The sequence below is a fragment of the Leptonychotes weddellii genome, chromosome 13, assembly GCF_054177405.1.
Source record: "Leptonychotes weddellii isolate Sample4059 chromosome 13, ASM5417740v2, whole genome shotgun sequence".
Lineage (NCBI taxonomy): Eukaryota > Metazoa > Chordata > Mammalia > Carnivora > Phocidae > Leptonychotes > Leptonychotes weddellii.
In genome coordinates, this window is record NC_138381.1 from 18,850,047 (window position 1) to 18,861,259 (window position 11,213).

At 36.1% G+C, this 11,213-nt stretch overlaps 1 protein-coding gene across 3 annotated transcripts in view; it reads right to left on the minus strand.

The window, feature by feature from the left end:
* Positions 1–624: 624 nt before the first annotated feature.
* C13H18orf54 (chromosome 13 C18orf54 homolog) overlaps positions 625–11,213 on the minus strand; it is a 15,415-nt gene continuing 4,826 nt past the window's right edge. Inside the window, exons 5-7 of one of the 3 annotated variants that reach the window (XM_081801189.1) lie at positions 10,552–10,702; positions 7,019–7,121; positions 628–1,179 (exon numbers count right to left, since the gene is read on the minus strand). In XM_081801189.1, the coding sequence (XP_081657315.1) occupies positions 1,000–1,179; positions 7,019–7,121; positions 10,552–10,702 (434 nt within the window). In that variant the 3' untranslated portion in view covers positions 628–999. Of the gene's footprint in view, positions 1,180–7,018; positions 7,122–10,547; positions 10,703–11,213 lie in introns of all 3 variants that reach the window. The other 2 variants (XM_081801188.1, XM_081801190.1) reach the window with 2 other exon arrangements.

Consider the following 11,213-nt stretch of genomic DNA (forward strand, 5'->3'; position numbering starts at 1 on the left):
GAATAAGAATAAAAAAAACCAATGACAATAAAAATATTTAAGTATTTACCAGCTATTTTTTATCAGGTGTCAAGTACTATATAATAAGTACTTCACAGAGTTTATCTCATTTTACAGAAGAGGAAGCTGAAACTAAAGAGGTTAAGTGATTTGTACAAATATTGCACTTGCTAGTTAAGTGGCAGAATTAGAATTCAAAATTGGATTTAGGAGAACATAAACTCTCTGTAAACACTATACTACTGTGAAGAAAATTCAATCCCTACAGAACAGTAGCCCAAAGCACTAAGAGATTTCCAAGTTCCTAGGAAATACACAAAAACATAATGGGTTTTAAAATAAAATTTTACATCAGCTATAAGAAGAGCCAAACTCATGGTAACCAAACAAAATTTCAGAAGACAAAGGTTATGTGGAGAAGTCTAAGGTTGAAAAGGTTTTCCAGGCCTCCCCAAATATAAATACAAAAAGTTGGATTATACCGATAATTTTATAGGGCATTAAAAAACAACTCCTATGGGTGCCTGGGTGGCTCATTCGTTAAGCGTCTGCCTTCGGCTCAGGTCATGATCCTGGGGTCCTGGGATCGAGTCCCACATCGGACTCCCTGCTCGGCAGGAAGCCTGCCTCTCCCTCTCCCACTCCCCCTGCTTGTGTTCCTGCTCTAGCTATCTCTCTCTCTGTCAAATAAATAAAAAATAAATAAATAAATAAAAATCTTTAAAAAAAAAAACAACTCCTACAATCCTTCCATATTACAGTTGTAATGCTGGTAGATCTAAATAAGATGTTGTATTTACAACCATAAACTAAATAGAACAACCCATTCAGGGGTACACACAACTACAGAAATCTAATAGTATTATAATTAAGTTAATTTCTGAAAAAAGTAACAATTAGCACAACTCTACAACATGTGTTATGTGGCATGCTTATTAACATATAACTATAGTGGTCAAGCTGAAAAAGATCTAGGAAGAAATCATATCTTCAGAGATCTCAATTCACATTCGTAGATCTCAATTCATAAATCAAGTCTGTGCTTACTTGCTTAATCTCTTCTTTCAGTTCTGCTGTTTTATTCTGATTAAAACTTTCTTGTACTGCTTGAAGATTAAATAACATTTGTTTCAGTGCTTCAACAGGACCATGATGTTTCCCTCCAGAAAGGGTACAGCTCTGAGGTTAAAACAGATGAAACCAAGCAATTCAGGGAGGAAAAAGTTACATTTTTTATTATTTTCCCCCAATATAAAATTAGTGCAAAAATTCAAACCGTACAATCAATAATGTGTTTTGAAAAATCAAAATTGTAACTCAACACCTCCCTTTACCCAGTCCCCAGATAAAGTTACTTACAGACAACCATTATTAAAGTTAGGCAATATTCATTCTAGTCTCTGCTCTTTTCAAATGAACAGTACACCTTCACATTTGCAATACATTCATTTATACATTTAAAATCATAGATTTTTTAGAACTGACAAGCTCAGGTAGGCCAACATGCTCTTTTTGGGTATGTAAATGAAGCTGGTTATCAGCAGAACAGTGACTAGAATTTCAAATATGGCATTCTCTAAACACTTTTAAGTATGTTTTCACACAGAGAATGCTAGTTTTTCACTTATTCATTGGCCACACATTCCTTGCTACCTAAAAAACACGCATACCTCAATTATCACTAATCTTACTTGCATTCAAGGAGGGCAACAGCACTAGATAAGGTGGTCAGGATTCTTTTAAGAGAATCTATAAGGGATATTTTTAAACTTCTTTTTTAAAGTCTTCTTACCAAACTCTTATTTTTACATCTTCCATATTACATACATCTTCAATATTATGTTATACATATTTCACCAGAATTTTAAAAATAAAGAAAAATAAACAGGGCTTAAGGATCCAATTAGCCTTGGGGCACTTGGATGGCTCAGTTGGTTGAGCATCCAACTCTTGTTTTTGGCTCAGGTCATGATCTCTGGGTCATGGGATGGAGCCCTGCGTCAGGTAGTCAGCTTGGGATTCTCTTCCTTCCCTCTCCCTCTGCCCCTCCCTTCCTCCCTCCCCCTCTCTCTCAAATAAAAATAAATAAATCTTTAAAAAAAAAAAAAAGGATCCAATTAGCCTTATACTCCTGACTCTTGACTCTTGTGGACAGCACCTGAAGCATTATCTCTAAATTACCTCCATCCAGCCACTGACTTAGAAGAATTTCTGGCTGCCTGATGCCAACCATAAGGGTTACAAAAGCCTGCCTCTGGAGTGAATTTTTCACGCAAACTAGTGATCAGAGTTCCAAAAAGAAAACTACGAGAAACAGATTATATGAACTGTTTGTGCCATTCACTAATGAATATTTAATAAATGTTGGTATGTCTGATAGAATTTGTCCTGAGACTCATCATTAAAACATGGTAGTGAGGGCACCTGGGTGGCTCAGTTGGTTAAGCCACTGCCTTCGGCTCAGGTCATGATCCTGGAGTCCCGGGATCGAATCCCGCATCAGGCTCCCTGCTCAGTGGGGAGTCTGCTTCTTCCTCTGACCCTACCCCCTCTTGTGCTCTCTCTCTCTCACTCTCTCTCTCAAATAAATTAAAAAAAATAAAAATAAAACCTGGTAGTGAATGTCTTGGAGTATATCTTTTTATATAGCTCTCTCAGAACTACAGTAATGTTTCACATATTAAAAAAACAAATAATTTAAACCAAATAGGATGTGGTTTAAACTCAATATATACAATAAAAATGAACCACCTAACAGAATTACAATTGAACAATATGACCACAATGAAAGGTGTTGGGAAGAAATAATTAACCAAGGTAACTTTGGAAAGCAGTACTCTGACTGGATATTGTAAGGCTAAGATAAAAAGAACTATACATAAATAATGTGATCTAGTTAGTAAATTTGTTTCTTACAGGCATATGGATTAACAATTGCCAAATGTGTATGCTAAGAATGCACGAATAGTTAAGGGATTACGGATAATAGACGCGATTCTCACCAGTGGAAAGTTGTTACAAATAAGGAACAGGAAAGGCTAAAACAAACCCTGAAGGACTGGACTGGAGTCAGAGGTATCAGTATGAACTCATGATTTTATACATACATATAAAATATACAGATATAGAAATATAGATGTGCATGTGTGGATTAGTAAACATACATATTTCGTAGATCTGCCTGCTGAGAAAGTCTAGAATGAATAACATCCCAGTAGCAATAAGCACAACTAGTGCTCAGATCTTCATTTCTAAATGCCATTTTCCAGTTAAAAAAACATGGCCCCACAGAGAAGTGCTCCAAAAAAGGATGAGGACATGTCAAAAGGACACAGGGCCAACCTGAAGGAACTCCTTATGGCCAAAACTGGAACAATTTGAGCAACAAAGTAACAACATTGTATTAAAAACTTAGAATATCTATTTATGAGTCCCTATCGATATAAATAATTTAATTAATATATGGGGAGGAGAAGGAACAGTTCTTCATTCTACAAGATTTCAATTAAAAGAAAAGAAGATCCACCAATGGATGCTAAAATTAGTGAAATTTTGAGACTATTTGCACAGTGTCAAAGTATCTCCCCATATTTATTAATTACAAGGGGAAACTGTAATTTTACTAAAGGGAGAGACAGTAGACACTGTAGTGTTCAAGGTTAACATCACAAGTATTAACATATTATAATTTCATATATTATTATATTAACACATTGTTACGGACTGAATGTTTGTGTCCCCCTAAAATTCTTATGTTGAAGCCTAATCCCAATGTGATGGTATCTGGAGAAAGGACTTTTGTGAGGTAATTAGGTCACAAGGGTGGAACCCTCATGAATGGGATTAGTGCCCTCCTAAGAAGAGACACAAGAGAGCTTGCTTCTTCCCTGTTCTCTGGCATGGGAGCTCTTATGGAGAAGATGACCATCTGCAAACTAGGAAGCAGGACCTCACTAGAACCTTGATCTTGGACTTCTCACCCTCCATAACTGTAAGAAATAAATGTTTGTTGTTTAAGCCACCAGGTCTATGGCATATTTATTACAGTAGCCCAACTAAGACACATATCAGTAAATCAATGATATCAATATATCGTGAACCCTCTGGTATGATGCACTGAGAAGGGCATAGCATGATTTCTGTCACATTCTTGCCAAAAGCATAACCTCATTCTAATCATGAGATAACTTCAGACAAACCCAAATTAAGGAACTATCTACAAAATAACCAACCGACCAGTACTCTTTAAAAAGTGTCAAGGTCATGACAGACAAGGATAGACTGAGGAATTGTCACAGACTGAAGTAGATTAAAGAGACATGACAACTAAACACAATGTTGGACCCTGGAACAGGACATTGGTAGAAAAACTAGTGAAATCAGAGTAAGGTCTGTAGTTTAGGTAACAGAATTGTACCTATCTTAATTCCTTGTTTGTGATCATTATAGTATGGTATGTGAGATGATAACATTAGGGAAGCTGAAAGAAGGGTGATAAGAACCTTCTTTACATCTAAAATTATTAAAAACAAAACAGGGGTGCCTGGGTGGCTCAGTCGTTAAGCATCTGCCTTCGGCTCAGGTCATGATCCCAGGGTCCTGGGATCGAGCCTCACATTGGGCTCCCTGCTCGGCGGGGAGTCTGCTTCTCCCTCTCCCACTCCCCCTGCTTGTGTTCCCTCTCTCGTTGACTCTCTCTCTCTGTCAAATAAATAAATAAAAATCTTTAAAAAACAAAAACAAAAAAATAAAACAAAACAACCTGGTAGTGTAGTGAGATTGCGTGTGTACTGGCAGGGGAAAAGGGACCAGTTGGTTAGTATTTAACACTCATCCATCTCAAACTTAAAAGAACCTCTGCAAATTTATTCCTCTACCAGTGCTCTTTACCTAAGTAAATGCCACCACCCAATCTTTTAGCTGCTTGACTCAAACATCTTGGATTCATTCTCTGAATTGTATCTCCATCCTACTAGGTCTACCTTCAAAATACATGCCAAAGTCTACCCATTTCTGACTACCTCCAATGTACCCACCCTATGCCAATCCTATCCAGAAAGACTACAGAAGTTTCCTAACTGGGTTCCCTGCTCCTTCACCAGCTCCTTCTAAGTCTGTGCTCCACACAGCTGCCATTTTTTATTTTAAAATGTAGATCTGATCACTTCATTCCTCCACTCAAAACCCTGTGACTTCTCATCTCACCTAAATAAAACAAAATCTTCATTCCATCACTTATAAGACCCTACATGATCTGGTTCCTGGTTACCTCTCCATCTTACTTCTTACCATCCTTTCCCTTGTTCATTCTGATCAAGCTACCCTAATGGACTCTAATATTCTTTGAATGTGCCAAATACAATTCTGCCTTGCGGTTTCTGCACTTACTATCACCTCTACATGTAAAGTTATTTCCCCATGTATATTTGGCTTATTCACTCATTTTAGATTTTTGCTCAAATATCAGCTCATTAAAGGTCATTCTTAACTACCCTAGCTAAAATTATACCCTTATTTTTCTATCCCAACTAATTTTTCTTCACAACATTTACAGTATTCCCTTATATATCACATACAATATTTTTGTTTAATTTTCTCTCTAATTGGAATAAAAAATACAAGACAAGGATTTCTTCTCTCTTATTCACTACTAGGGATACAGTTCCTAAAAAAAGTGCTTACTATTGATATATTTGCCAAAAAAATATTTGATTTCGTCGTTAAGCATCTGCCTTCGGCTCAGGTCATGATCCCAGGGTCCTGGGATTGAGCCCCGCATCTGGCTCCCTGCTCTGCGGGAAACCTGCTTCTCCCTCTCCCACTCCCCCTGCTTGTATTCCCTCTCTCACTGTTTCTCTCTGTCAAATAAATAAAATCTTTAAAAAAAAATTTTTTTTTGATAATTAAGCTTCACTTACCCAATATCTGCTATAGTATCTTACACAAAGTTCTAAGGTCAAACATACTCTGACAGCTTCTACTTTCTCTAGTAAATTTCACAGGAGTTCATTTTATTAAATTTTCAGCTAATCTTTGAGTGTTTAACCTCTCAAATCTTCCATATTTCAGGACCCCAAAAGTATGATTTTTTTTTTTAATTTTTATTTATTTATTTATTCATGAGAGAGAGAGAGAGGCAGAGGAAGAAGCAGGCTCCCAAGGAGCAGGGAGCCCGATGTGGGGCTTGATCCCAGGACCCTGGGATCATGACCTGAGCCGAAGGCAGACGCTTAACCATCTGAGCCACCCAGGCGCCCCTGTATGATTTCAATATTTAACAGCCATGGCTATATTTCTATGTCAAATGATATATAATTTCTTATGTGCACATGTACATATTTATACTTTATTTTAGGGTTACTTGCAAGATGCACATATGCTGATTTTGTAAAATTGGATAATAATTTTCCTATTTTCCTAAATTAAAGAGATTTATCATTTTCTCTTAGAAACACAACTCTCAATAATCAACCATTGTATGGGAAAATATAACTTACTCTATAATGATATGCTTTATATACTGCCCCAAAAAACAAAACAAAAAAACCATGATAATTTAAGCTCTCTGTAGAGTTCAATCCCAGGTCCCTCTACTTTAGAATACTAAAACAAAATTATCAATAATTCTAGGAGCGATGGTTTAATGCACTTGTGTTGAAAAAGCAGGAATTTGGGTGCCTAGGTGGCTCAGATGGTTAAGCATCTGCCTTCGGCTCAGGTCATGATCTTCAGATCCTGGGATCAAGCCCCATGTCAGGCTCCCAGCTCAGCAGGCAGTCTGCTTCTCCCTCTCCCTCTGCCTCTGCCTTTCCCCCTGCTTGTATTCTCTGTCTCTCTCTCTTCCTCAAATAAATAAATCTTTAAAAAAGAAAAAAGAAAGAAAGAAAAAGAGGGAATTCAAATGAGTTTTTGTTTTTTAACATCTTAGAAATTAAAATCTGTGTATTAGTCATAAATCCTCTTTTAGTAAGTTAAAAAATCCTCTTTTAGTAAGTTAAAAAGATTTAACTTCACCCACCTGATTATCATTATTTAAAAAATCTTCAAGGAACCCTTTAGCACACTTTGCCCTTGAAGTTTGTTGAGGACTATCATCAGAATTAACAGGAACAGGAGATTTGCTAAATAGGATTTAAGGATACAAGATAGTAATTAAGTTCCCAATTCATAAAACTTAGTGTATAACTGAATGGTTATCATTTAAACAAAAATAGTCACCAAGAAACAACCATTATAGATATGATTCATATTGATTTTGCTTTGTAATTCCCTCATCTTCTCTCTAAACTGATACCAGAATCTAACCTTCCCTATCTCCTTGTTTCTCCTTTAAAGCTTTAAGGAAAAACTATGAAGAAAGTAAAAACATTAGTCTTTAACTAAATAAATAAGCCTTCAACTACAGGCTATACTCTAAAATCTTGTTTGTTTGAAATAAGCAGTACATTTTTCCAAATAGACATGGTTTGTCACCCAGTGATAGTTAAAAACCCCCACAAATACATGAGTTTCTACTGGAATGGCAGTTACATGCTCTTCCATGTCAAAGCAATAGGACCTGCCCTCCAGAACTGGCATTAACAAAGAGGACAGGGGCGCCTGGGTGGCTCAGTCGTGAAGCGTCTGCCTTCGGCTCAGGTCACGATTCCAGGGTCCTGGGAACGTGTCCCGCATTGGGCTCCCTGCTCCTTGGGAGCCTGCTTCTCCCTCTCCCACTCCCCCTGCTTGTGTTCCCCTCTCTCGCTGTGTCTTTCTCTGTCAAATAAATAAAATCTTTAAAAAAAAAAAAAAAAAAACAGAAAACAAAGAGGACAGATTACAGTGGGGAAAAGATCAATTTTGAAATTAAAATTCCGGAGTTCCAATCCCAATCCCACTCACTATGTGATTATATGTAATTTATTTATCTAAATTTCAGTTTTACATTTGTAGTCCCACTTATCTTACAGAAGTACTGCATAAATTAACTCTATGTACCTGGAACATGTAATAGATGCTCAATAAATATTAGTTTATTTCTCGATGTTGCTTTTCTTTTTTCTTTTTTTTTAAAGATTTTATTTATTTGACAGAAAGAGACACAGCGAGAGAAGGGAACACAAGCAGGGGGAGTGGAAGAGGGAGAAGCAGGCTTCCCGCGGAGCAGGGAGCCCAAAGCGGGGCTCAATCCCAGGACCCTGGGATCAGGACCCGAGCTGAAGGCAGATGCTTAATGACTGAGCCACTCAGGCGCCCCTATTTCTTGATGTTTCAGGGTATAGTAGAGCAAAGGGCAACCCAAGCAAGTCAGAATTTTCCCAAAACAAATTCTATTAGTCATAGAGAATAAATAAAATCATTCTCTCTCTTATTCATATGTCAATATAAAATATGTTTCTAGGGACGCCTGGGTGGCTCAGTCAGTTAAACGTCTGCCTTTGGCTCAGGTCATGATCCCAGGGTCCTGGAATGGAGTCTCACATAGGGCTCCTTGCTCAGCAGGGAGCCTGCTCTCTCTCTGCTTGCCGCTCCCCCTGCTTGTGTGTGCTCACTCTCTCTCTCTCTGACAAAATAAATAATCTTTTAAAAAAATAAAAAATAAAAATAAATAAAATATGTTTCTAACTCAAGTGCTCAGATACCTAAGAATCTTTCTCTAACATTTAAATGTCACAATTCTAATTTTTCTTAGTAATTAACAATACTTCATTATTGACTCATTTGATTTGTAACTTACTATGAGCTTTTCTTGCTCCCAAGTAGTCTTTTTGCCCATTCTTTACCAAAAGAGTTTGCACAACCATCCTCTACCATCAAAAAGCATTTACCAGATTACTGAAGATAAGCGTGGGGTACATAGGGATTCATTATACTATTTTTCTACTTTTGTATTTCTTTGAAATTTTCCATTATAAAAATGTTAAATAAACAAACAAAAAAAGTAATTATCTGACTGTGATTGTGTTCTACCTTCTAGTACACTACCTTGAGTACTTCCTACTCAATTTTTGTTTTGATGATAGATTAACAATAAGTTGTCAACATCACACTGAGGTCAGGTCTAATTCCTTCTCCTCACAGTCCATCATTCATTTTATGTACAAACATACCCATCATAATATGAATTCAATCTTCTAGAAGTCAACTTCTATACACAAGGTACTGGGCCAAACCAATGATTGTAATAATCATACAAGTGTAAATTATATTATCTAATCACATAATACACTACATGCATTCAAAAATTTTACTCTTAAATACCTCTTATACTATCTGCTCACCCATTTTGGTTGCAAGTGAAAGCAAAGTATTATAGTTATGGTACTTCACAAAGACCAACTGACAAGAAAATAATTAGAAAATAAGTTTAAGAATTAAGTGAGCTAGTTATTAACCCAAGTTTTAAAAATAAAGATACTATTGAACCAACAATTGAGAAATGAAGCTAAATATGGAAAAAAATATTCTGGATAATCATCACCACTATTAACAATTACAACAGAGCTCATCAAAAGTCAGAAATTGTTCTAAGTACTTTGTATATATTTTCTAATCAAATGAATTCTCACAGCAACCCCAAGTAGAAGAAGAACTTATATAAGGTCTTATACAAGGCAGAAGTAACTTGTACATAGTAGAATTTGTACAAAGCAGTAGTAATTTGTAAAAAGCAGAAGTATAACTTGTACAAGGTGTCAGCAAAGAAGTCACAGGGCTGGGATTCCTAACCAGAATTATATTCAGTGTCCATATTCAAAAAAATAAGATGTTCAACTGAGAAGTGATAAAAAAAAAATGGATACAGGAATTAACAGACTCTGTCTATAACAGACTACAACAGAATGAAAGTTTAGACAACAGAAGATGATAAATTTTCAGAGCCTAAGGCAGGATATAGTGTTACCAAGAATGCATTTCTGATGAGTTCAGATGTAATAATATCCCTAAGGAAAAAAGCTTTCCTACCTAAGCTTAATTCTTACTCCACACTCACATTCATAGGTTTCTAGGTAAACACTATTTAAATTATTCTGAGAAGCTATGTCATAGGAAGGTTAAGCACACAAATGAAAATAATCTTAGAAACTACAAAAATTTATACCACAGACCATACAAAAATTGCACCACTGTTTAAGGAAAATAACTAAGAGAAAGTAAAATGTAAATGAAAAGAAATGGATAACTGCATAGCTCCATATATGGAGAGAATATAGAAGGAGAAAAAACTTAAAGTAAAAAGAAAATAACAACAATTTTATATCCTCAAACTGCAAAATAGTTGCTTTGGGCTATGATTCTTCATATTAAACATAAATCAGTATTTTATAGTGCAACACAAGAAACATGTAACAAAGGCGAAAGTTATAGAATGTGCCTAAGGTTATGAAACATTACACCATCTTGTAACAACTGAAAAATGCAATTTAAAGAAACAACACAAAGCAATGCTCTATACAACTAACATCATTATTATTGTTAATTATCATTGAATTACTTAAAAAATAAATCAGCTGTTCACATGACATTTTTTATTTGGAAAACTAGGAAATTTTTCCATCGTAACTTACGTACAAAGTAACAGGAATATTTTCCCATGATCTTTCTGCTTCAAGTTTATCTAATGAACAAGGACTATCATCCTTCTTTGTAGACTTCGGTAACTCTTTAGTACAATGCTCTAGATTTCTCTTGGCCTTCAGGATAAGCAATTCAATTTTATCACCTAATTTAAAAGATTAAATTAATTCAAGAGAAAAAATAAATAAAAAGCACAGCAAAATCAAAAAGGCAACAAATAAGAATTCAGATAATTTGGAATATACACATAACTGCAACAATAAACTTTTTTAATATGACATTTCAAAGAAGAAAAGGGGAGAAAAGACATTTCCTAGGCACAAAATGCTACGTAAATGAAGACCATAAGTGTTCAAAAGATTTGGGGCGCCTGGGTGGCTCAGTCGGTTAAGCGACTGCCTTCGGCTCAGGTCATATCCTGGAGTCCCAGGATCGAGTCCCGCATCAGGCTCCCTGCTCGGCAGGGAGTGTGCTTCTCCCTCTGACCCTCCTCCCTCTCATGCTCTCTCTCATTCTCTCTCTCTCAAATAAATAAATAAAATCTTTAAAAAAAAAAAAAGTGTTCAAAAGATTTATCATCTGATCATTACATCAAGAATATAGCATAGGGGCGCCTGGGTGGCTCAGTTGGTTAAGCGACTGCTTTCGGCTCAGGT